The sequence below is a fragment of the Heterodontus francisci genome, chromosome 30, assembly GCF_036365525.1.
Source record: "Heterodontus francisci isolate sHetFra1 chromosome 30, sHetFra1.hap1, whole genome shotgun sequence".
Classification (NCBI taxonomy): Eukaryota; Metazoa; Chordata; class Chondrichthyes; order Heterodontiformes; family Heterodontidae; genus Heterodontus; species Heterodontus francisci.
The window spans coordinates 6,289,281-6,317,269 of NC_090400.1; the positions used below are offsets into that span (position 1 = coordinate 6,289,281).

At 43.7% G+C, this 27,989-nt stretch overlaps 1 protein-coding gene across 1 annotated transcript in view; it reads right to left on the reverse strand.

The window, feature by feature from the left end:
* The window catches only part of LOC137346418 (multidrug and toxin extrusion protein 1-like), a 78,035-nt gene extending 50,448 nt beyond the window's left edge, over positions 1-27,587 (reverse strand). The window contains exons 1-5 of the mRNA XM_068009871.1: positions 27,554-27,587; positions 27,003-27,163; positions 26,280-26,381; positions 6,959-7,027; positions 2,807-2,955 (exon numbers count right to left, since the gene is read on the reverse strand). Of these exons, the coding sequence (XP_067865972.1) occupies positions 2,807-2,955; positions 6,959-7,027; positions 26,280-26,381; positions 27,003-27,163; positions 27,554-27,587 (515 nt within the window). The remainder of the gene's footprint in view (positions 1-2,806; positions 2,956-6,958; positions 7,028-26,279; positions 26,382-27,002; positions 27,164-27,553) is intronic.
* Positions 27,588-27,989: the final 402 nt, after the last annotated feature.

Genomic DNA, 27,989 nt, shown 5'->3' on the forward strand with positions numbered 1-27,989 from the left:
CTGTAGAGCTACTGAATGGTGGAAAATGCAAGACAACTCTACCAAGCAAGATGCATCCTCCAAATGACCATGAGGAAGTAAGACGATAAATCACTGAGGCACAGGTAGAAGGAAGTCAGCACTTCAGCAAACATGCCAATTCATTGCCTGAGCTGTTGAGGGGACAAATTGTGCACATACAAGATCTGATCCTGAAAACCTGGAACCCAGCAAAAGTTGTTGGTCAAGCTGAGACTCCAAGATTATCGATCATCGAGACTGAAACCAGTAAGCAGATGAGAAGGAATTGAATTCATATTTGGCCGACACCAGAACTGGTAAAGCAGAAAAGGTCATCGGCAACATGACCAACTAGTGACACAACATCAACAACATCACCAACATGAAGCATAACTTCGAAAACACCAGGAACAATACACACAACACTGCCAGGACAGAGGTCAACTAATTGCAGATAGGGATGACGACAACCAAAACCACGAGATGGAGGCACAACATCTTACCACCAGAACAATATCGCAAATAATGCTTTGAAAGAAAATGAGCCATGGAAGAGTTTCAATGTGTTCAGAATTACACATTTAATTGTAATAGTTGATTGTAAAGTTTCTATTGTAGCCAAAAGAAGAATCATGTTTGGAAAAATTGTGCTGATTAAAAAAGCTTGCAATGCCTTTTACTGAGAAAGAAGGATGTTGTATTCTTCAATTATCCCGAAATGATGCAGGATCTCCATTATTCATGTGTATGCCGACATGTATATCCATAATACCACATCAAGCACTACTGCACTACACTCTGTGTACCAAATACACATTGTATCATGAGTCTTGTTGCTATTCCCTATCAATGCTGCTCTGAATGTTGTTACCAGGTGGGATCCACTGCAAGATGGTCAACTCAGTATTTCATTGGCCCACTCTCTATTGAGGAAATAATTTGGCCTCTGCATGACACTGATCCAGCTGAGATTAGCCCCACATTATGGGCTAGATTTTACCAAGCCCACTACGTCAAATTCCTTGGTGGTAGTGGTGGCGGGGGCTGGAAAATTGTTCCGGCAGCGGTCCGCCATGGAGGGCCCAGCCTGACCCTCACGGTGGCAGCAGGCTCAATGACGGCTCCTCCCCCACACCACCGCTGCTGGGTGAGGGGAACAGCATTTAAATATTTAAATGAATGACATGAATAAATGTTGAAAAAAAAACTTACCCGAAATCTTCCAGGTCCACTATAATCTTTGGTACCGCAGCTGGCACTCCCACGTCTTCAATTCTCTGCCTGGGGAAAGTCAGTTTGACACTGGTGGGGAGGGGGAAGGTGTTAAGAATTTCAGTGCAGGGGGGTGGGGTGAATGACGGGGTCAAATAAAAGCAATGGGTGTAGGGAATGGTGAGAAGAGGTGAACTTTAAACTTTGTGCAGTCTGGGAAGGGGAAGGTCAGATTTGTTTTTGGTGGGGAAAGGCAAATAGTTAATTTAATTGTTATTGGGGTGGGAAAGGGGTGTGAGTATTTATTTCATTAATTTTGCGGGTATAATGCTTCAAAATTTTTAATTGACCTGCAGAGCGTCTGCCCTTTAAAACCGGTGCCAGTGCCTACACACAGGCAGCTGTCGCCATTGCCGGGCACGGACAGCCCGTCCCCTCCATGTGATTGGGGGAGGGGTGGGCGGCAGGCCAACCCACCTATTTAAATGAGCCACTGCACGGGAGATCGCGGTAGCTCTTTGGCGTACGGCCCACAAAGGTGGGCTCGCATTTTTTGAGCTCGTCACCGACATCTGCGGCAGTCTCTTAAGATCCAGCATATGGGTTGGATTTTATCAAGCCCACGACATGGGGCTCCAGGGCAGGGGGCGGGGGGGTCAGAATATGGGTCCGGCAGCGGTCCGCCACAGAGGCCGACACCAGGAGGGCTCGGCCCAATCCTCCTGGCGGTGGCAGGCTCCGTGGCAGTTCCTCCCTCCTGCCACTGGGTGACGGGAGCAGCATTTCAAAATTTAAATGAATGACATCAATAAATTTTTAAAAACTTACCTGAAATGTTCCAAGCCCGCCACAATCTTCAGCACAGTAGCTGGCATTCCCACGTCTTCAATTCCCCATCCGGGGAAAGCCAATTTGACACTGGTTGTGGGAGCGGGTGCGATGTTAAGATTTCAGTGTGGTGGGGGTTGGTGCTGACAGGGTCAAATTAACGTAATGAGTGTAGGGATTGGTGGGAAGGGGTGAACTTTAAACTTTGTGCAGTTTGGGGTGGCTAGGTCACAGTTAAAAGTTAAGTTTATTGGGGGGGCGGGGGGAAGGGCAAATGGTTAATGTAATTGTTATTGGGGGATGTGAAAGAGGCTTTAGCAATTTATTTCATACATTTTGTGGGGAATACTGCTTTAAAAATTCAAATTGATCGGCAGGGCTGTCTGCCCTTTAAAAATGGTGTCAGCACCTGTGCACAGGCAGCTAACGCCATTGGCAGGGACGGACAGCCCGTCCAATCCACATGATTGGGGGCGGGGCAGGGCCACTCCAGCTATTTAAATGAGTCACTACACGGGTGATCGTGGCAGCCCCTTGGCATGCGGCCCTTTTTGAGCTCGCCACCGAGATCGGCGGCAGGCTCTTAAAATCCAGCCCTATATGTAAATATGCAAGTTGGAACCTCAGTCCTAACACTCTTTGACCAAAATTTCTATGTTCATGAACACACTCTGTCTTTGGGCCAGAAACTCGGGATGGCTTCTTTCTTTTACACTAATGCCGTCATTTTATTCTCTTTGTCATAAAAAATAGATAAGACTCTCACTTGGCTACTGCAGGAGATTGTTTGATAGCCAATAAAATATGCTCAATGTTTATGAAGATGGCCCAGCAGGGAAAACAGGTTATCATGAGAATGAGAATCCCTCTTTGGAGAATCAGTCCAATTCGCTCCAAGTTCTTACTGCCAAACGTCTAAAAATCAGAACAAAAGTTTAGTTAAAGTGAGTTCTATCGATATTGGTCATTAACATTCTGATCGATGCCATTGATTCGACACGGACCGACTGCAACAAACTGTAAAAAATTAGAAGATTAAAATATTTCTCTCACTTAACCAAAACACTTTTTCTGTTTGTGGGAGCTTGCTGTGTACAAATGAGCTGCTGTGTTTCCAACATTACAACCTTGATTACACTTCAAAGACTGTAAACACTTTAGAATGTTCTGTGGCCATGAAAGATGCTATATAAAGGTAAGTTTTTCTTTTAGCACAAGTTTCTTTAAGGCAATAGTAAATGCAGAAATCGCCTCTTCGTAATTCACTGCTGTCTCAGTAATATAATCTTCTCTTTAATTTTCCCATTGTTGCAGATTAGAGCAAGCCAAATTCATATGCAGTATACAATGCATTTATTTGTTGTACTATTTACAGCTTCAATATTCATCACTTTCTGACTGAGCAAGAATGCTCAATTGTTAATCAATCTCCAATTGTTGTCCAATCTGTCTGATGATTCTACTTCAATGCAGCAGTTGACCTCTGCAAGCTTTCATTTGAAGGGCAGTGCTGCATTTTTAAAATGTTTTGACTTTTTTGATTCTTTTATGGGATGTGGGCGTTATTGACAAGTCCAGCATTTATTGTAAAGCAAAATACTGCGGATGCTGGAAATCCAAAACAAAAACAAGAAATGCTGGAACCACTCAGTAGGTCTGGCAGCATCTGTGGAAAGAGAAGCAGAGTTAACGTTTCGGGTCAGTGACCCTTCATCAGAACATGTGCATTTATTGCACATCCTTAATTGGCCTTCAGAAAGTGCTCCTGAGCTGCCTTCTTGAACTGATGAGGTCCATGTGGTGTAGGTACACCCACAGTTAGGGAGGAAGTTCTAGGATTTTGACACTGCAATAGTGAAGGAACAATGATAAATTCCCAGTCAGGATGGTGTGTGATTGGAGGGGTTAGGGTGAGGGTTAATCATTAGTGATGGAGATGGACAGGATGGCACACACCATTGTTCTGTAGAGGGTCAGGAGATCCTCAAGGACAACCCTCAAAGGAGTGAGAGCAGGTGTCCAGGGGGTTCAGCTTCCGGACTCTGGCCCCGAGGATCTGGCAGCAGTTCCACAGGAAATCCAATGACCTCACACAAGTGGTCATGGTCATTGACTGCAGCTTAACATTAACATCTCCTACCCACCACACCATCAGTATCTGTTCAATACACCACACACCCATCACTCACCCAGCAGCAGTCCCCAGCACTGAGGGAACACACCGAACATCCAGATAATCCACCTCACCCTCACACACCTAACAATGCTGCCAGCCTCACACTCACCACTTGCTGCCTCCACATACCTAAAGCTATTCAGCTATGGCAGGCAGATCACCCAAACATAGTGCTACACAATCACTGATATTCTCTCTCTCTCGCAGGACAAGTGGCAAACAATAGAAAGGAGCAGAGCAGAACTGGTGGGAGGCAAGATGCCTCCATTTCCTGAACCCTACGGTGCAGATAATTCTCTGCATTATGGGATTGGCTGCACTAGAGCCCGTGTCATCCAGTGTCGCCAAGAGCATTCAGGATGACGGTATGTTACTGCCTATATGGACTTCAGTAAAGCCTTTGACAAGGTCCCTCATGGCAGACTGGTACAGAAAGTGAAGTCACACGGGATCAGAGGGGAGCTGGCAAGATGGATATAGAACTGGCTCGGTCATAGAAGACAGAGGGTGGCAGTGGAAGGGTGCTTTTCTGAATGGAGGGATGTGACTAGTAGTGTTCCGCAGGGTTCAGTGCTGGGACCTTTGCTGTTTGTTGTATATAGAAATGATTTGGAGGAAAATGTAGCTGGTCTGATTAGTAAGTTGGTGGAGCTACGGATAGTGATGAGGATTGTCAGAGGATACAGCAGGATATCGATCGGTTGGAGTCTTGGGCGGAGAAATGGCACATGGAGTTTAATCCGGGCAAATGTGAGGTAACGCATTTTGGAAGGTCTAATGCAGGTGGGAAGTATACAGTAAATGGCAAAACCCTTAGGAGTATTGACAGGCAGAGAGATCTGAGCGTACAGGTCCACAGGTCACTGAAAGTGGCAATGCAGGTGGATAAGGTAGTCAAGAAGGCATACGGCATGCTTGTCTTCATCGGTCGGGGCATAAAGTATAAAAATTGGCAAGTCATGCTGCAGCTGTACAGAATCTTAGTTCGGCCACACTTCGAATATTGCGTGCAATTCTGGTCGCCACACTACCAGAAGGGCTTGGAGGCTTTGGAGAGAGGGTACAGAAGAGGTTTACCAGGATGTTGCCTGGTCTGGAGGGCATTAGCTATGAGGAGAGGTTGAATAAACTCGGATTGTTTTCACTGGAACGACGGAGGTGGAGGGGCGACATGATAGAGGTTTACAAAGTTATGAGCGGCATGGACAGAGTGGATAGTCAGAAGCTTTTTCCCAGGGTCGAAAAGTTACTAGGGGACATAGGTTTAAGATGCGAGGGGCAAAGTTTAGAGGGATGTGCGAGGCACGTTTTTTTACACAGAGGGTGGTGAGTGCCTGGAACTTGCTGCTGGGGGAGGTGGTGGAAGCAGGTACGATAGCAATGTTGAAGAGGCATCTTGACAAATACATGAATAGGATGGGAATAGAGGGATACGGTCCCTGAAAGTGCAGAAGGTTTGAGTTTAGACAGGCATCAAGATCGGTGCAGGCTTGGAGGGCCAAATCGCCTGTTCCTGTGCTGCACTGTTCTTTGTTGCTACCATGCCCCTTCTCAACTGCCACTCACCCTCATCCTGGGATCTCCCATGAAGAGCAAGCTGCTGTTGGTGTCCATGGACCTCTTTCTTCCCACTCCACACCCCTTCCCTCGCACCAACCTTCCCCTTCTGAGTTTCTGCTTTTCGACGGGCAAAACTGCCACCTGCCCAGCCACAGCAGCTGAAGGAGGAAGAGGGAGAGCAACACCATACCACTGATAAAGAGACCCTGTCAATTGATCAGACACTCGCAGCCACCAGCTCGGATACTGGATCTGCACGTACCTTGGAGGCTATCATAGAGTTGGGGTCAGCATGTGGTGAGTCATCTTTGCACAAGTGGGCTGCAGCCAGGCCGGGGTTCATTTGCCAGCTCCCTGAAGGGCACAGTCACAGAGGAGTTCTGCTGCAGAAGATTCAGATGAGGACCTGGATGGGATGACATTCAGGTGAGCGCTGATGGGAATGCACACCGAGGTTCTGGGTGCATTATTGGCCTGCCTGTCACTGTCAAGGGGCATGGAGAAGTCTGTCTCCAAGTTGGTAGAGGGCATTGAGCAGAGCTTGACCTCTCACAGTCTCTGCTTCATTCTGACATGCTGAAGACTGCCACTGCTATGCCCATACCTGTTGTAGCCTTTCTGTGGACAGGTCACCTAATCCTCTACCCTTCCTGGGAGGATATAGCAATACTCTCCAGGAACTCACCACAGCACCTCCAGAGCATTTTCAGACACTTTACAATGGCAGAAGTTCTTCAAAATTACCTCACCTGCAAGTTGGGTGCCTGGCCCTTTAAATAACACTGGTGTCAGACCTGTCTTACAGCTCAATGCTTGCTGTTTGCAGAGTGACAGGAAAACTTGTTCCCTGGACCTGCTTGGTCCAAATTAGGAAGTCTGACATCACAACAGCTGGTAGGGTGTGTGTTGTCAGGATAGTGTTACTTCACTATCTTCTGGCACACACAGGGACGCCCGCATGGGCACCCTTCTCAACACAGCCTGCCATGCGGGCCATGTTGGAAGAAGCTGATGGCACAGCCTGTATCTCCAGGAGGGCACAAGGCTTACATATCACCACTTCCAGCAGCGCTATGGAAACCAAATTCACACCCCTATTGTTCTCTGATATAATGAATTCATTTTTGCTGCACAAGAGGTTCATCACTGCCCACTGTACAGCCTGGAGTTAACGGCACCTACCTGGGATATGAGTGTGTCACATGCTGTAGACAATCCCAGACCTATAGTGATCCCTGATACAGATATTACCTGTACAAATAAATAAAGAATAGAAAAGGAACCATTTAGCACCATCATAGATGCCACCAACATGCCACAAAATACAAAATAGGATTTTTCTTTGCTCCTCATTCTTTCCCTTTTCTTTCCTCCTTTCCATCAGGTGCCAACTTTTAATACACTTTTCTTACCTCCAGACTCGACTATTTCAATACTCAACTGACCAACCTCCAATTTTCCACCCTCCCTAAACTTGAGGTCATCTAAAACTGACAGCTTTTCCTGCCCAAACTTCCTCAGAATTCCATATACCATGATCCCTGTGTTCTATTCCAGAAAGCCAGTTGGTGAAGGCGGGAACTGGAGCCAATCTTTGTAGACATTTATCTTAACATACACTTCCGAAACCACCAACCGTAGTTCTAGTCTGTGTCTACTTTAAAAGGCTCAAATGAATTCCTAGTTATTGCCCAACCACTGCAGACGATTAAACAGAATTATGTTATGACCAGGTGATGTGATATGGGTGGTTCCCAATGTTCAACTCCCCACCTGACTGCAGCAAGTGTATTTGTATTAGAGTTGAGCCCTTTGGTGGTTTATTTTCAAATAACCAGATAGCGATAGATTTTCTTGTCGGTTTTCAAGAACATAAAATAATTTGTTTGTTGATTAACGTTCCTGATCCCAAAAGTGTTGCAACCGGATCCACTCATGCATTCTCTCATGCACACACACACACACACAAGAATAAACAGATAGAGAAGTGAAAAAGGAAGATGGCTTTCAGTGGGAGGAAAGGTTATGATAAACCTGTTCTCTTGAGAACCAAGTTCTCGATGGATGCAGGCCTGAGATGTTTGTAGAATTCTCTCTTGACTGAAGGTTCTGTTATAAAACGGTAGATTACTTCTCATCCTCATTGCTGTATAATGTAGATGTCATATTTTTTCAGCAGAGCATGTGCTTTCTGACTTTCTGGAATGTCGGTTGTTAGATTTGTTTCTCACCATTGTCGGTCTCTCTCTCTGACTTTCTCTCTCTCTCTGACTGTCTCTTTTTTTAATGATAAGCTATTATCTCTCACCTCCTGTTCGGACACACTCTGGTTTCTTCCCCCATGGTGATCGCACAATGGCCCAGGACATGGCTACTTCATACCTCAATTGTTTCAGAAGAAGACATTCAATTCTGGAATGTTTTAGGATAGGTGTAGGATTGGTTCCATTCACACCTTTTAGCTTTGAAGGTTCGTCCTTTGTCTTTGTCAGACTGTTTGAATACTCAAAAGGCCAATCCTCTTTTTCTTCAGTGGCCATTTTGGACAATTGGTCACTTTTTAAAACAGATGTTCATTTTTTTTCAAGACAAAGTTCATTTTTCACAACTCTTCAGAGTTAGACCATGATTGTTGTGTCATCAAACATCCGGTGTACATTACAATTAATACAGAATTAAAGGATTCCCTTCTCTCTCTTTAAATTAAAATTACCGTTTCTACGTATAACTGAATTTTCAAACAAAATTAAATCAGGAAACTCCATATTCTGTACAAAGCGTTACATTGTGAGACGGCCTTCTTCTCGGACACCTGAAATGTCTTTGTACATGCATTTCTTTTTGTAAAACAGACAGTTGATGACTTGCATCCACACATTTAAATTTCAGAGATGTCCTTTCCCACCAGGATTTGTTTCAACCAGTGAGAACAAACTGTAAACTTTTCTCATCCACACTTTTTGTCAGGTTTCATTATCCCTGGACAATATCCAGGCTTGGGCTGATAAGTGGCAAGTAACATTCACGCCACACAAATGCCAGGCAATGATCATCTCCAACAAGAGAGGATCTAACCATCTCCCCTTAACAGTCAATGGCATTACGATTGCTGAATCCCCCACTATCAACATCCTGGGGGCTACCATTGACCAGAAACTGAACTGGAGTAGCCATATAAATACTGTGGCTACAAGAGCTGGTCAGAGGCTAGGAATCCTGAGGCGAGTAACTCACCTCCTGACTCCCCAACGCCTGTCCATCGTCTACAAGGCACAAGTCAGGAGTGTGATGGAATACTCTCCACTTGCCTGGATGAGTGAAGCTCCAACAACACTCAAGAAGCTCAACACCATCCAGGACAAAGCAGTTGCTTGATTGGCACCCCATCTACAAACATTCACTCCCTCCACCACTGATGCACAGTGGCAGCACTGTGTTCCGTCAACAAGATGCACTGCAGCAATGCACCAAGATTCCTTCAACAGCACCTTCCAAACCCGCCACCTCTGTCACCTAGAAGGACAAGGGGAGCAGATGCATGGGAGCACCACCACCTGCAAGTTCCCCTCCAAGCCACACACCACCCTGACTTGGAACCAGATCGCCGTTTCTTCACTGTCGCTGGATCAAAATCTGGGAACTCCCTTCCTAACAGCACTGTGGGTGTACCTACCCCACATGGACTGTAGCGATTCATGAAGGCAGCTCACCACCACCTTCTCAAGGGCAATTAGGGATGGGCAACAAATGCTGGCCTAGCTAGCGTCACCCACATCCCATGAGCGAATAAAAAAATCCCACAATGAACGATTATGTATCTAACATTCAATGGGTATACTATCTTCAGTATGGCCATTGTACAGATTTTCAGTTAAAATATTTGAGAAATAGAATCCCATATCCACTCTGTTTCAGCTGTCAAAGTACTTTTAACAACCATTTTTATTTTCTTAGCTTCCCAAGCTAAAGGACAACATTTCCCATTTTCACTCATAAGAAATATTATGAAACCAGGTGCACTAGAATACCTATCAGGAAGACTGGCATGTGAAGCTTCACTAAAAATGACTGGTTTCATGTTCTTTGGGTCATCTAAGGATAGTGATGTAAGTACACATATCTCCAGACTTAATTTTTTAATTTTTTTTTGCCCTTAAAACATTCTGTACTTTCACTTTTTGTCTGTTTGGACTATGAAAGTGACATCGCCCTGTTGCACTATTGGAGGGTCTTCTCTGGGACATGCTCACTTTCTGACATGAAAGTCACTTCTGAACTCACTATCAGTACTTGCCTTCTTACTCTCCACTCTTTCACCCCATTCTGCTAGTGCATGGATCTCACTTCTTAGCCATAATCCTGAACGTTCAAGCAATATTTAAACTTGCTAATAGTTTTTCCTGCATGTCCCACAATTTTCGAATCCCTCCATTCACTAATCCCTCTGGAACATATGTCACCTGAGTACCCACTCTGGGCAATTGGCCTTTGGATGTGTTAGCTCTGTCCTGTGTGTCATGATCACTCACATTATTCTGTCCCACAGGATCTTAGTCACAAAGTACATGAGTATTTGAGATACAAGGTGCCTCATTTACTTCTATCAGCTGCTTAGAGTCCAAGAATTTATAAGTCATTCTGATTAATCCTTGCCATGTTTGGTAAGTACTGTCTTACCATCACAATCTATTACCTCACCAGGGCCTTTTCATTCCCTATGACTCTCGTTTATCATATACCAAATCTTCTGAATTATATTCTGTCTCAGATGCTGCAGAGCTCTCCAAATTGTTTCTGAAACCTCAACCTTGATGAAAATCAATCTCCCTGCATGTAAAGCATTCAAATGTGCACAATAAATGGAAGTAATTGTAATACCTACTGGAGTAAGAGGACCATCGCACAGCACAGAAATTAACTTGGTATTTGTCCATAGACTAATTGTTAGGGACTATATCCTCCAACCATCAGGAGTCAATTCTATGCATAAACTGCCCATTGTGGTTGTCAATTTGCAGTCTAGTCGATCAGGTAAAATTTTATGCAGCATTTCATTGATCACCGCATGATTCCTTTCACACAGTCCAATGTTGAAAGAATTTTCAGCTGCAGTATTCATGACCATGATGTTCATGTGAAACCAACTCATGCACGTCAAGTGCAACGATTTCATAATCTGCAGACTGTTCCTCCGAAAGGCTTGAAAAACATCCAGGCTTTTCCCATTAAGACAATTTGCAAAAGAATGGTCCATGTTTCTTGTAACCAAGGTAACCTTGTAGCATTTTTCTCAAATGAGGCAAAATACCTTCCAGCGCCTTACTTATTGAAATTAGGCACTCGGCAAATATTTCTTGTTAAATCAAAACCCGAGTTTAACTCAAATCATATCCAAACTACCAGTTATTTCCTGTCCATGTAAACAAAGCCATTCTCTTTTCACTTCAACTTGTCTCATTTCCCTTTCTCTTTAAACCTGTAATTCGAGTTTCCACATTGCTCTTTCTTTTTCCTCTCCTTCGACTTCAAGTTTTTTCATTTCCATTTCTTTTGCTCCTTTGAGTTCAACATTTTTCTTCGTGGATGCTTCTTCTCCATTTTGGGCAGTCTCAGGCAAGAGATTCCCATGAATCAATGGAGAGGTCACATTTTTTTCAGGGAGGCTTTAAGGACAATTTTTGTAGAGTTTCCTGTGCCCTCCTGGTAGCCTCTTGCCACGATGGAGTTCGGAGTAGAAAGCTTGTTTTGGGAGTCTTGTGTCAGGCGTGCAGATGATGTGGCCCACCCAACGTAACTGACTAGCCATATTTAAAGTGCTTTTTTTTTCAATTTAATTTGCTTCATTTCCAGCTGTATCTCAGGTAACTCAGTCTATTTTATCTGGATCAACCTTTTCCTCTTAAAATTCCAAATGCTGTGCTAAAGTTTCCATATTTCTGTTTTTATAGCTCTTCCTTTTAACTCTATCTTCAACTTTTCTGCTAATGCCATCAATCTAACCTTTGTTGATTGTTCCAAAACACTCAGGGATTAATGTCCCCAGCCCAGAAAAGTCTTAGCAGTTGACAAAGCCATCCTGCTTTTCAATAAATACAGTAAAAGTCGCCATGAAATCTTGCTTGCTTAAACGTTAGCAAATCTCAGCATACCCATCTCAGTCTGTGGATTCAAAATCCTGCCAACAGCTCTCAATTTGTTACGATCCTGTTAGGGACCGTTAACCTTTAGAAAGAGAAAATCGAGTTCCCAGTTATTATTGAAAGAATTACGCCACAAAATTTCACATTTTAAACAAAAGCTTTGCTGTACAAGAGTTCAACAAAATGATACACTACTAACTTAACATAACAATTTGGAAACACTTATAGTTAAAACTTAAAATCGGAACAGAACTTGATGAAGAATAATACAAGAACACAAGACATAAGCAATCGGAGCAGAAGTAGACCATATGACCCATCGAGACTGCTCTGCCATTCAATACGATCATGGCTGATCTTGGGCTTCAATTCCACTTTCCTGCCCATTCCTCATATCCCTTGATTCCCTGCGAGACCAAATATCTGTCTATCCCAGCCTTAAATGTATTCAATGATGGAGCATCCACAACCCTCTGGGCAGAGAATTCCAAAGATTCACAACCCTTTGAGTGAAGTAATTTCTCCTCATCTCAGTCCTGAATGATTGACTCCTTATCCTGAGACTGTGTCCCCACATTCTAGATTCCCTGACCAGTGGAAACAATCACTCAGCTTCTACCCTATCAAGCCCTTTCAGAATCTTGTATGTCTCAATTAGATCGCTTCTTATTCTTCGAAACTGCAGAGAAGATAGGTCCAATTTACTCAGCCTGTCATCTTACGACAACCCCCTCCCAGGGACCAATTTAGTAAATCTTCGCTGCATTGCCTCCAGTGCAAGTATATCCTTTCTTAAATGTGGAGACCAAAATTGCACACAGTATTGCAGGTGCAGTCTCACCAAAGCCCTATACAATTTTACTCATACTTCTTTATTCCTGTACTCCAATCCCCTTGCAATAGAGGCCAAATGCCATTTGCCTTCCTAATAGCCTGCTGCACCTGCATGTTAACTTGTGCGTTCCTTGTACGAGTGCCCCCAAGTCCATCTGAACATCAACACTTACAAGTTTCACACCTTTTAAAAAATTCTGCTTTTCTATTTTTACGACCAAAGTGAACAACTTCACACTTCCCTACATTATACTCCATTTGCCATCGTGTTGCCCACTCAAATAGCCTGTCTGTATCTCTTTGCAGCCTCTCTATATCCACCCCGCAGCTTACCTTTCCACCAAGCTTTGTAACACCAGCAAACTTAGATACATTACTCTCTGTCTCTTTATCCAAGTCATTAATATAGAATGTAAATAGCTGAGGCCCAGCACTGATCCTCGCGGCACGCCACTATTCACTGCCTACCAGCTTGAAAATGCCCCATTTATTCCCACTCTCTGCTTCCTGTCTGTTAACAAATCCTCTATCCATGCTAATTTATTTTATTTAGAGATACAGCACTGAAACAGGCCCTTTGGCCCACCAAGTCTGTGCTGAACAACAACCACCCATTTATACTAATTCTACATTAACCCCATATTATCTACCACATCCCCATCATTCTCCTACCACATGAGGGGCAATTTACAATGGCCAATTTACCTATCAACCTGCAAGTCTTTGGCTGTGGGAGGAAACCGGAGCACCCGGTGGAAACCCACGCAGACACAGGGAGAACTTGCAAACTCCACACAGGCAGTACCCAGAACTGAACCCGGGTCGCTGGAGCTGTGAGGCTGCTAACCACTGCGCCACTGTGCCGCCCGCACCATATATTACCCCAACACCATGAGTCCTTATCTTGCCTATTAATCTTTTATATGGCACCTTACCAAATGCCTTTTGAACATCCAGGTGTACTATATCCATGGTTGCCCTTTATCTATACTTTAAACTCTAACTATCAACAGAACACTCCAGTTTGACTATTACTTTTACCCGAAGAGTTCCCCTATACGTTACAGGATCTGGGCAGTTTGTTCACTTCTCCTGGGACTAATCCAAAGTGTATCACAGTTCTCAGAAATTCACTTTGATTTCCTTAATTTCTCAGCTGTCCTGAGTTTTCGGATCTCCCAAACCTGGACCTCCCAGCTTGAGCATGGGCCTTACTCAAAACAAAAACATCCCTGGTTCTCAATTGCCTCTTTGCTCCTGACTCCAGAAGCTTTCAAAGCCAACTGCTTTTCCAAAAGCCAACTATTAGCTTGTCAGCAAGCACACAGATCGAAACACCAAAAGGTACCTCTTGCATCATCTGTCTCCAAAAAGGGTGCACATGGGGTGTCCCAGATAGCAATTTAAACAAATTATTTCCAACTCCAAACCTTCTCTTTGTTCTGGGAAATCATATAAATAATTTAAACCCCTAATTGAGACAGCTGCTGACACAGAGTCTCCATCAAGAGGTTCAAAGAGGTTCCCTTGTTTTGGATCTTCACACTTCCCATTATGACCTTACTAAATAAATAAACTTCTCTTCAGAAAAAAAGGATAAAGGAATAATGGGTGGAATATGTCAGTGACCTATATGATGATGAAGACAGAAGTGAATTGGTACCACTGGAGGGAAGAGGAAGACCAGTGAAAAAGAGGAAGAAGTCAGTGCAGCGATCAAAAAGATGAAAAAAAAGAAAGCACCTGGAATCAATGAGATACCAACAGAATGCCTGAAAGCCCTGAATGATGATAACATTGGGAAATTGACAGACCTCTGCAACAAAATGTACAAAACAGGATTCACACCTGTGGATCTGTCAGTGTTGTTACAACCCAGTGAGAAAGAGATCTACAGTTTCCTTTCAGCCTTCACCTGGTCTTACTGTAACAGGATTTAATTTTAAGCACACCGTGTTTTTTGCTCCCCCTTGGTGAATCCTTGTTCACTGCTTTCCAATTATAAGGCAAAGAAACCAGCACAAACAGGCTTTCTTAGGTTTAAAGAAGAAAAGTTGAAATTTATTCAACCTAAACTTAAACTCTTATTCAGTTGATGCCTACAGATACAAGACATGCCCACACTAGCATCTATACACGATACACACATGCAAATAGAGACAGAAAAGAGCAGAAGAAAAATAAAGTGGAAAGGTTTGAGGCAATATCTGAAGAGTTTTTGCTATGGTTCTTTGAGTGCACTGTAGAGTCCTTGATTGGAGATAGATCTTGCTTTTTGTTGGGGCCCAGTATTCTTCTTAAATCTTGTTCGCTGTAGGAGACAGTTCTCTCTTGGGGTTCATGTGTCTTCAGTGGATTCAGAGGCTTGTGAGAATGAGATGGGAGCAGATAGATAGGAGGGGCTGTGGTGAGCCAGCCAGGAGAGATCTTCTCAGTTCAGGAACATTCTGCTGTCTGCCGGCTCTCAGTGCAAACTGTACAATTCAGAAACCTCCCAGGTTGCCAAACAAATTAGTCATGTGACTTACTGGTTTGACCACGTCTTTGCTCTGTGTATTGTATCATCTTAGCAGGGAATGGAATGCGCTTCCCTGCCTTCAATGTCTGTAAATGTTTTTTTCCAGCCAAGGTCTGGCAGTCCTTGTCACAGGCCTTCTCTTCTTCCCAGCAGCAATTTGAAATTTAATGTCCATGTGGTGAAATTAATATGCCTCATTCTTGGTAGGTGGAGGCTTGCATGACACCTCCACACCCAGGGGAATGAAATGCGATTTGAGAAAAACATTAAAAGGGTTGCGAGAAAAAATGATGCAGAAAAAAACGCATTTCTCTCATTCATTTCCATTCATTCATAAATCCTAAAGCTTATTAAAATTGCCTGTCTTTTAGGAACTTAGGAACATAGGAAGATAGGAACAGGAGTAGGCCATTCAGCCCCTCAGGCCTGTTCCGCCATTCAATGAGATCACGGCTGATCCATGGCCGAACTCCATATACCTGCCTTTGGCCCATATCCCTTAATATCTTTGCTTAACAAAAATCTATCTATCTCAGATTTAAAATTAACAACTGTTCTAGCTTCAACTGCTGTTTGTGGGAGAGAGTGCCAAACCTGTACCACTCTTTGCGTGATGAAATGCTTCCTAAAATCTCTCCTGAACAGTCTGGTCCTAATTGTTAGACTATGCCCCCGAGTCTTAGAATCTCCAATCAGTGGAAAAAGTTTATCTTTATCTAGCCTGTCTTTTACTGTTAACATCTTGAAGACTTCGATCAGATCACCCCTTAATCTTCTAAATTCTGGCGAAAACAGGCCTAATTTGTGTAATCTCTCCTCGTAACTTAAGCCCTGTAGTCCAGATATCATTCTTGTAAACCTACGTTGCACTCCCTCCAAGGCCAATATATCCTTCCGAAGGTGTGGTGCCCAGAACTGCTCACAGGACTCCAAGTGGGATCTAACCAGGGTTTTGTACAGCTGCAGCATAACATCTGTGTCTTTATACTCCAATCCTCTGGATATAAAGGCTAGCATTCCATTAGCCTTTTTGATTATTTTCTGCACTTGCTTGTGGCATTTTAAAGATCTATGCACCTGAACCCCCAAGTCTCTTTGGACATCCACTGTACTTAACCTCTTCCCATTTAGAAAGTACCCTGCTCTATCACTTTTTGGTCCAAAATGGATAATCTCACACTTGCCCACATTGAAATCCATCTGCCACAGTTTTGCCCATTCACCTCGTCTGTCAATATCTCTTTGCAATTTTATGCTATCACCGAGACTGTCTACAATGCCGCCTAACTTTGTATCATCAGCAAATTTGGATATATGATTTACTATGCCATCATCCAAGTCGTTAATGAATACTGTGAATAATTAAGGCCCCAACACAGATCCCTGCGGGCCACTAATAGTTACATCCTGCCAATCGGAGTACTTACCCATTATCCCCACTCTCTGTCACCTACCACTCAATCAACTTCTTAACCATGTCAATAATTTGCCCTCAACTCCATGGGCTTCTACCTTAATTAACAGTCTCTTATGTGGGACTTTATCAAATGCCTTCTGGAAGTCCATATAAATAACATCCATAGATACTCCCCTGTCCACTACCTTAGTCCCTCTTCAAAAAATTCAATGAGATTTGTCAGGCATGACCTTCCCGTCATGAATCCAAGTTGGCTGTCCCTGATTAACTGAAATTTTTCGAGGTGTTCAGTCACCCTATCCTTGATTATAGACTCCAGCAACTTGCCCACCACAGATGTCAGGCTAACTGGTCTGTAATTTCCTTGATTCCCCCTTTCACCCTTCTTAAAAAGTGGAGTGACATGTGCAACTTTCCAATCCAGAGGGACCACTCCTGAATCTAGGGAACTCTGAAAGACTATAGTTAGGGCATCTACAATGTGCTCCCCTACTTCCTTTAACACCCTCGGATGGAAACCGTCAGGTCCTGGGGATTTCTCACTCTTTAGTTCCATTAATTTCTTTGTTACTGATGTTTTACTTACGTTAATTCTATTAAGTCCCTGTCCCCGATCGGCTATTAGATTTTTTCGGGACTTCCAGCAAGTTATCCTCCTTTTCAACTGTAAATACTGAGACAATATCTGCCATTTCCCCATTATCAATGACAATATCTCCATTTTCAGCTTTTAGTGGGCCTACATTGCTCTAGACCACCCGCTTTCCCTTTATGTAACTAGAAAATTTCTTCTTATTGATTTTGATGTCCCTTGCAAGTTTCCTTTCATAATCTCTTTTAGTAGCTCTTATTAAGCTGCTTTGTGACCCTTTGCTGGTCTTTGTATCGATCCCCTTCGGCCGGATCTGTGCTGCGTTTTGCATTTTTGTAAGCCCTTTCTTTTTGTTTTATGCTATCCCTAATCTCTTTAGTTGTCCATGGCTGTTTTTTCTGTGAAGTGGAGCTTTTTCCTCTCAGGGGTATATACTGGCTCTGTATTTCATTAAATGTTTCTTTAAATATTTTCCACTGTTCTTCAGTCATTTGACCCATTAACAGATCTACCCTGTTTACCATAGACAGTCTTTGTCTCATCCCGTTAAAATCAGCCTTACCCAAGTCTAAAATTCTCGGAGCTGCTTCGTGCTTTTCACTTTCAAACGCTACCTTGAATTCAATCATGTTGTGATCACTATTTGATAAATGTCCATGCACAGTTAGGCTACCAATTAAATTTGGCTCATTACTCATAACTAAATCTAATATTGCCTGTCCCCTTGTTACATCTAGGACATATTGCTGTCGGAAACTATCCCGGACACATTCCAGAAATTCACTATCTCTCTGACAGGTGCTAGTCTGCCTTTCCCAATCTATGTGTAAGTTAAAATCCCCCATTAATACTACTCTGCCTTTGTTACACACTTGCCTAATTTGTGCATTTATACAATCTAATACCTCAGAAATGCTACCAGGGGGTCTGTACACAACACCTATTACAGTTTTAGATCCTTTTCTGTTCCTCAATTCCACCCATAAGGTCTCCACTGGGTGCTTTCCCCTCATTATATCCTCCCTCACCCATGAGGTGATATTATTTCTAATCAGTAAGGCTACTCCACCCCCTCTGCCATTTTCCCTGTCCCTCCTGTAAACTTTATAACCAGTTATATTTAGTTGCCAGTCCCGACCATCCTGCAGCCACGTCTCCGCAATGGCCACCACATCATAATCTTCTATTTGAATTTGCGCCTGCAGCTCATCTATTTATTCCTTACACTCCGTGCTTTTGTATATAGAACTCTTATTTGGGCTATACCCCCGAACCTGTCCCTCAGCACTGATGCTTCATTCGCCTATTTATTATTTCTCTCTTCTGGTTTAACCAGTATACTTCTTACAGTTTGGTAACAATCAGCCTCACCACTAACCTGCACTTCTACCTCCTCCTTTAACTTCCTGTTTTTCCAAGCAACTGAACCTTCCCCCCACCCCCCCACTATTTAGTTTAAAGCTCTATCTACAGCCCTAGTTATGCAATTGTCAGGACTCTCATTCCACCATGATTCAGGTGGAACCTGTCCCATCGGAACAGCTCCTTCCTTCCCCAGTCCTGGTACCAATGTCCCATGAATTTGAATTCATTTCTCCCACACCGATCTTTGAGCCACGCATTTACCTCTTTAATCTTATTAACCCTTTGCCAATTTGCTCGTGGCTCCGGTAGTAATCCGGAGATTATTACCTTTTTGGTTCTGCTTTTTAATTTAGCCCTAGCTGATCATATTCCCTCAACAGAACCTCTAACCTCGTTCTACCTATATTCTTGCGACCAGTGCTGCTTTAATTGCCCCCTTTTTGGCATCCCAGGAAACATGTGGTTCTTTGGGGAGGTTTTTCTTCAGTTCGCCCATTGCCATGACAGCCTAGGGCTTTTGTTCCTGCCGAGGTCTGCCAAGGGGATGGGGGGGAGGGGTAGTTAGATTTAATAAGCCCTAAGTTGGAGGTTTTTTTCCCAAGAGAGTCAGTCGTGGGCGGGTCTATCCTGAACTCTTTTTCAGTGCTTTGCTGAATCATGCAAAGGCTTTTGACTTTAGGGGGATGGGTGGTTTTCTTTTCTCTGACTGCAGGGAGGGATTATTTGCTAATCTCCCCTTTGTCCTCTGGGACACTCCTGCCTGCAGGTATCTGTGCAGTCTCTACTGCATTCGCCTGTGGCAATTTGACTCGGTGAGGCATCACCCTCACGGTTTCTGTGCCCTCTAGAGGTCTTTCTTTATCTCTGCAGGTTCTTGTAAATGCTATTAGCAACTCTGCTGGGGTGCTTCTAGTGTCTGCATTTGCAGAGGAGGATGTGGGATCTAACTTTTCACATTTCTCGGGGTTGGCTGACTGGACAGTAGGGGTTTTTATCTGGGATTCCACCCGGACTTCCTTTAACCTGCCCTCTTGGTCACTTTTTCCCCTTCCCTGTCTAACCTTTTGCCAGCCTCGTGCCTGTCTGTCCTTTTTTGTTCTCGGCGGGGGTTCCTTACAGTTCATCAGCCGTCTGCTGGAGGGTCCTCCCAACACCGGTACAGGACTTAGGGGTACAGGTTTCACTGTAGGTTGGGGTTTCTCCTCAACCTGGCACATGTGGCAACTCTTGCAGTACTCCACCACATCTTTATGGAGTTTTGGCCAATCAAACTGCTGTCTTATGCAGGCTTTGATCTTTCGTATACCGGCATGTACAGCCACTGCAGTCTCTCTCCAGTACCTCTGCGGCTCCACTAACTGGTGAACTACTGTCCACTCCTTGCTCTCAGGTCTGTGAGGAGGATACCATTTCCTCATCAGTACCTCATTCTTGAAGTGGTAGTAATCAGGGACTCCCTGTGCTTCACTTTCAGACTGGGCAGCCTGTGCTAACTCTCACAATACTGGGTTGGCTCGCTGAGCCTCACCTAGGGAAAATACATTAATTCATTCCCTTGGTCTCCTAACTTTCCAAAGAAAGTCTCAGGCAGGCAGACCTCATGGTCATTTGTCTGCAAGGCTAATTCAGTCTCCTCCGGGGGAGCTGATTTGATCATGGCCCCTGATCCATTACACATTCAGGGAAACTACAGGGGTCCGTCTCCTGCCACCGCCCTGTCTCTCTGACCTCCTGCGGTCTTTCTTTCACTACTGGGGGGGTCAGCTTTTAAATTCCCTGCTTTATTACAACGGAAGCACACAGGTCTCTCGGACTCACTCTTGCTCACAGCACCTTTCTTTTTGGCTAGAGGAGGGCCCCCTGTGTCTCCTACTTTCCTTTCTCTTCCAGGACTGCCTGGGCAGATATCACCTTCCCACCCTTTGTCATTTTCGGATTTGTGGGGGTGTCTCGGAAAGGTTCTTCCCTGGAAAACTGACTTATAAATTAAAGCAAACTCATCGGCCAGAACGGCCTCTCTGAACCCGCTGCTCCTCCACATGGGTCTTTATGGAGAGTGGGAGAGAGTTTTTAAATTCCTCTAACAGAATTACTTCTCTGACATTCTCATAGCTGAGCTGTACTTTAAGAACCCTCAGCCACTGGTCAAAAGCCAGCTGCCAATTTCTTTCAAACTCCAGATAAGTTTGATTAGCTTGCTTCTTGAGGGTTCTAAGCTTTTGGCAATAGGCTTCGGGTACTAATACAAATGCCCGAGGATAGCATTTTTGGCCAGTTCGTAATTTGATGAACTCTCATCTGGCAACAGGGAATTAACCTCACGGGGTTTTCCAGTTAGTTTGCTTTGTAGTAAAAGAGACCAGGTCTCAGATGGCCATTTAAGCTGCTTTGCCACTTTCTCAAAGGACAGAAAAATCTTCTACATTTTCCTCATTGAATTTTGGAATTAATTGAGCTAGTTTTAACAATTCTGTACCCAACCCTGAATTACGCTCCTCCATTTCGGCCATGCTTTCACTAGGGTTCTCTGTTGCCCCCTAGTTAACTCAAGCCGCTGCAGTTCTCTTTCTTCGTGTTCCTTCCAGAATGTTCTTTCTCTCTTTCTCTCTCTCATTCCTTCGCCTGTCTTTCTTTTTCTTCACGCTCCTTCTGGAAGTCTCTTCCTTTCTCCCTCTCCTACTTCTCTATCTTTTTTTCCTGTCCCTCTCGTTCTCTTTTCTGTCTTCTAATTCAAGTTTCCTCTGTTCCAATTGTATCTTTGCTAGCAGTACCCTGTCTGGGTCTACTTCTAACACTGCTTCTGCCCCGTCAGATTCAAGGAAAAATGGTTGGCCACCAGCCTTAGGAGTTCAGATTTTGTAAGTCTTGCCACATACACTGATCCCACACTGCACAGCCATTTTCCTCAACTCCTCCATAGACAGTGCTTTTAACTTATCCCAAGTTACTTCACCCTGGCTTGGAGAGCTACTCGCTTTAGTTGCAGACATGTTAGTTTTCAAGCACACACAACCACAAGAAAACCTATATTGAAATCTTGCACTTTTTGATTGGGAACAATTTGGCTTCCCACTTCCAATTTCTCTCATTTGTCTGTGAGTCAATTCCGGACACGAGCACCCAAATCTCTGTTACGACCTGGTGAGAAAGAGGTCAAGGGTTCCCTTTCAGCCTTCACCTGGTCTTTTTTAAACACACTGAGCTGGATTTTACATCAGGCTGACAGGAGCTGGGCACCCACGTAAAAGTTGGTGGCAAACCTGCTTCCACCTAGCCTGGGGAACCGTTCCGCATTTTACAGTCCCCGAGGCTTTAATTGGTCCATGGCGTGGCTTCCACCCGCTTTAAGGAGGAAGTCCCGCCTCATTGAGCTGTGGACAAACATCGGGTCGGCAGCTCTTCGTCCCAGCAGTGCTACCGGCAGCGGTGGCCACTGCTGGGACGGCATCCCAGCCGACGACATGGAGCCAGGAGTGCAGGTAAGTTTGGGTTGTCTTGCCAGGGGTAATTGGTCAGGCCCTGGCAAGGCAAGGGTGGTCCTTTGTGTGGGGAAGGGGGCGTCTTGGGTCCTGGGGTTTGTTGGGGAAGCGGGGTTGACCCTCAATCGGGCACCCTGTGCCTGTTTGTCAGGGCTCACCCTCGGGGTGCTGAGAGGCCGCCTTCTTTTATTAGAGGGCCTTTTACGGCTCCAGGACACCCGCTTGCCACGGGTAAAATCAGCGTGGAGGCAAGAGAAGACCCTTGCAGCCATTAATTGGCAACTTAAGGGCCTTGATTGGCCTGGGGAGGGTGACACATTTCTTGCCCCCACCCCAGCCCTACTTAAAGTGGGCGGGGGCAGGAGAGGGTGGAGAAGGCCTCCCGGAGCCTCCCGCACCATTTTACGCCACCCATCTCCGGCCACCATCCATCTCACTGGGGTGGCATAAAATTCTGGCCACGATGTTTTTACCTCCCGCTTGGTGAATCCTTGTTCACCATTTTCCAATTATAAGGCAAAGGAACCAACACAAACAGGCTTTCTTAGGTTTAAAGAAGAAAAGTTGAAATTTATTCAACTTAAACTTCAACTCTAATTGGGTTGACGCCTACAGATACACGATGCACCCAAGCTAGCATGCATATATGATACACACATGCAAATAGAGACAGAAAAGAGCAGAGGAAAATAAAATGGAAACATTTGAGGCAATATCGGAAGAGTTTTTGTTTTGGTTCTTCGAGCTCACTGTAGCGTCCTTGATTGTAGGTAGATCTTGCTTTTCGTTGGGGCCCAGTATTCTTCTTAAACCTTGTTCACTGTAGGAGACTTTTCTCTCTTGGGGTTCATGTGTCTTCAGTGGATTCAGAGGCTTATGAGAAAGAGTTGAGAGCAGGCACATGGGAGAGGCTGTTGCAAGCCAGCCAGGAGAGATCTTCTCAGTCCAGGAGCATTCTGCTTTCTGCCGGCTCTCAATTCAAACTGTACAATTCAGAAACCCCCCCAGATTGCCATGCAGGCTAGTCATGTGACTACTGGTCTGACTACGTCTTGGCTCTGTGTATTGTATCATCTTAGCAGGGAATGGAATGCTCTTCCCTGCCTTCAATGTCTGTTAGTCTGTAAATGTTTTTTTGCTAGCCAAGCAACAGGCCTCGTAACAGGCCTTCTCTTCTTCCCAGCAACAATTTGAAATTTAATGTCCATGTGGCGAAATTAATTTGCCTCATTCTTGGCAGGTGGTGGCCTGCAAGACAGTCTTCAGTAAGCTCCCAAAGAAACCAAAAGCCCGAGAGTTTTCCGACACAGGACAATAAGCCCCATAAACCATGTGATGAAAATGATTTTAATAATCATTTTGGAAAGAAATGACCAGTCTGTAGAAGCAGAGATAGATGACAGTCAGTCAGGATAAATATCAAAGAAAGGAACGAGAGAGGTCATCTTTAAGTTGAGAGTATAATCGAAAGATATCTGGAAGTATAAAAACGTGTGTATGTATGCTTTATAGACTATGAGAAGGCACTTGATAGACTCTACCATCAGACAATAATGGAGTACTTAAACAAATCAGAAATTGACAACAGTGATAAAAGGATAATTCAGAATCTGTATTGAAAGCAATCAGCAGTGATGAGACTTGATAGTGGCTTGCCAGACAGTTTCCCAATCAAGAAAGGAGTGTGTCAGTGATGTGTTATGTCTCCAAAACTGTTCAACCTGTCCACTGAAGTGATCGTCAGAGACATAGAACATCTACCAGGTTGCAACATTGGTAGGTTGACCATTAACAACTTGAGATATGCAGATGACACTGCACTGATTGCAGATTCAGAAAAGGCACCACAAGAAATAGTGAACAAAGTGAATGTAAGGAGTGTGGAATATGGATTAAGAATGACTGTGAAGAAAACCAAGACAATAGTGACAAGCAGAGACCGAACCCCAGAAGTGAAAATTGAAATAAATGGACAAGTCCTGGAACAAGTGTAAAAGTCTATATACCTTGGACAGGTTATCACAGATGATGGGAAATGTGATTGTGAGATCCAAAGGAGCATTGAGATAGCCAAGACCAGCTTTGTCAGAATGAAGGACTTGTTAACATCAAAGAAACTGACCTTGAATCTGAGGAGAAGAATGCTGAGGTGATATATTTTGTCTTCTATGTTTATTGCCTCTGAGACACGGACAACAAACAAAGAGACTATTGGTAAGCTGGAAGCATCTGAGATGTGGACATATCGGAGGATGTTCTGCATATCTTACACAGACAGAAAGATGAATGAGGAAGTGCAAGAATTGGCTGGAGAAAAGAGGAAATTAGTGCATAACATCAAAGAGAGAATGATACAATACTTCAGTTACATCATTAGAGCAGAAGGTAGACAGAGACAATTATTGGAAGGAAAGATCGATGGAAAATGTCGGAGAGGGAAGCAGAGAAGAAAATAGATGACAGATATAATCGACTGGATGCAGCTGACCTATGCAGAATGTGTAAGGACAGGACAGGACAGAGGTGGAGATTCATAACAGTCAACCTTCTGGGAAGGGAATGACACCAACGAATGAATGAACAAATTAAACAGGGGCTACATTTTGATTTGTAACCACCCTAGGTTTGTTTGCCAGCTTATCAAACCAGGTGTTTCATTTGTCTTCTGTCATGCTAGGCCCCCACCTGCCAAGAATGAGGCACATTAAAATCAATGTTCATGACAAAATTAAACTGTGACTGGAGTGAAGAAAGGACTTGTTGAACAGATCAGCCGTGGCTGGAAAAGACATTTGTATATTAACATGTGGAAGGATAAAGCAGCCATTCCCTGACACATTCAACGCACAATAGACTTTTGATCACCAGACATTGAAGGTGGGGGAGCTCGCATTCCATGTTGACTGCTAAGATGGCCGAATACAGAAACGGACATGGTCAAACCAGTAGTTACATGACTAACCTGCTGGGCAACCTGTGTTTTATGAATTTGTACAAACAGTTTGGACAGAAAGCAGAATGCTCCTGGACTGAGAAGATCTCTCCTGGCTGGCTCACCACAGCCCCTCCTGTCTGCCTGCTCCCATCTCTTTCTCACAAGCCTCAAAAGACACAAGAACCCCAAGAGAGAAAAGTCTCCTACATCAAACAAGGTTTAAGAAGAATACTGGACCCCAACGAAAAGCAAGATCTCCCTACAGTCAAGGACTCTACAGTGAGCTTGAAAAACCGTCACAAAAACTCTTCCGATATTGCCTCAAACTTTTCCACTTTAGTTTTCTTCTGTTCTTTTCTGTCTCTATTTGCATGTGTGTACCGCATATGCATGCTAGCATGGGTGTGTTGTGTATCTGTAGACATCAACCGAATTAGAGTTTAAGTTTAAGTTGAGTAAATGTCAATTTTTTTTCTTTAAGCCTAAGAAAGCCTGTTTGTGCTGGTTTCTTTACCTTATAATTGGAAAGTGGTGAACAAGGATTCACCAAGTGGGAGCTAAAAACAATGGGTTTAAGATTAAACCCTGTTTCAGTAAGACCAGGTGAAGGCTGAGAGGGAACCCGAGACCACTTTCCATCCTGGTCGTAACCCGTTCCTTAAAAAAATTCAATTTCTAAATTAAAAGTTACCTCCATAAAAATCATACAAACCATGAACCAGGTGATTATAACGCTATGTTAAAGTGGCTATATAAATGTAAGCTGTTGTTGTTCCTGATACAGTTCCATGGGCCACAGAAACCATTGAAAGCTTTGCATAAGTGAGCAGTCTTCATGTGTGAGTCAAGTGACAGGCAGAAGATTAGCTGCACATGAACAGCATGACGACTGAGTCCATTCTCATTCTCACCCTAACATCCACCCATTTCAGACTCCAGGATGGGTCACTGACAATGGTAATGAGCTGGAATTCTGAGCTGATTTTTCTGTTCTTAAATCTAGGGCCACTGAAGCCATTTGCTACACTCTCGTTTCTCTTCCATTGAGACCAGCAGGTAAATCCCAGGCTTTATTACAAGGAGCTGATTTCATCATCTATCAGTAATAAACAGCTGATAAAGGCACTGAACCTGAAACTGACAGAAGCAATGCAATTCCATCACAATTTTATAGAGGATACATTATGATGAAATAAATGTGCTCATTCTGAACGTAAACTTACCGCTGAGGCAAGACTAACAGCGTCCAATTCAACCTTTCCTAAATGTCCACAGAATGCGGAGCTGACAACATTTATCAGACGCATCATCAGCTGTGTTAAAAACTGTAAAAGGAAAATGAATTATAAATAGTATACACAGGTTAGTTAATTTAGATAATACTCTTTTACACTTACAAATAAAATTATAATCGAATTAAACCAATCATATTTCTTACTGAAAACAATTGTTTCTTTTCAAAAAGGAGATGCAATTTTGAGGTGATTTCACTGAGGTTTTCTGGATTCTGAATGGAAATGGCAAAGTTGATCCAGGGAAATCATTCACTGTGATGAAAGGTTCAAATATCAGGGACCAAATTAGCAATTATGGTCTTTGAAGTTAAAAAAAACAAGGTCAAGCGGAGCATTATCACTTTTTAAGTAGGGAGTTGTGGAATAAGTCAGCAGATGAGGTCATTGAAGTGTTTTTTTATATGGGTTCATTAGAATGGATTGTGTAAATAGAATCAGTGAAGGGAATTTTATAAATAGGCTCAGTGATGACGATTGTGTAAATGGATTAATTGAAGAGGATTATATAAATGGGCACGGTGAGCTGAATTATATAAATGTGTTAATTGAAGGAGATTGATTATGTAATGGGTTTGGTGGAGAATTAGATACGTTTCTGGAAAGAGCAGAGTATGAAGGATATGACGAGATGTTCAGTGGGTGTAAACTCACTATTGGCACAGCCAGTCTGGAAACACATTTCACTTCCTGCCAGAAGTTGATGGGTATCAATCTCCTTATTTTCCTCAATAACAGGTTACAACAGGTTCCACGTGTCTGGGTAGCATTGTCAGAGCGAAGTTGCATTGAATTCTCCATTTTACCAATCCTTCCTTGCAAAATGAAAATAAAGCAGTTATTATATTTCTCTCATTTAGAAACTACTTTTGAAGTGTAGACATTATTACAATGTTGGAAATGTGGCAGAGAATTTACTCTTAACAAGCTCCCACAAACAGCAATGTAATAATGACCAGAGAATCTGCTTGAGTGATTTTGATTGAATGATAAATATTGACCAGGACAGTGGGGAGAGCTCCCCTGCTCTTCTTTCAAATAGTGCCATGGGATCTTTTACATCCACCTGAGGGAGTAGACAGGCTCGATTAACATCACATCCAAAAGACGGCACCTCTGACAATGCAGCTCTCCCTCAGTTCTGTGTTGGAGTGTCAGCCTAGATTTTTGTCCTCGAGTTCCATTGTGAGACTTGAACCCACAACCTTCTGGCTCGGAAATAGCAAGAACCCAAAGCATCGCGGCCTGCTGACGTTATTAGCAGTCTAATAGTAGGTCACCTGATACGTCTCTTTAACTGGTAAATGGTCTGTAGATTGGAGAACAATCAATAAAAAGGTCTATTAAAGAGATCCTGCTGATCCAGGGGTAAATGTATTGTCTGGCCTGTTACTAATCTGTACAGATTGGGCAAATGCCATCCTAATCTCTGTGGTATTAGCATTGTCAAAGTGGGGCTGTTGGTGGGGCTGCTACAATTGATCTGATAGCCCTGGGTTAAGGAGGAGGTGGAAAAATCAGCCAAGGCTCCCACTCCAGGTCATTATCCAGTGACCCATGGACATTGAGCACAGGCTCAAGTGCAACTGTGATGCACTCACACAACCAAACAATCTATCAACAGGATTGGCACTTGCCCAA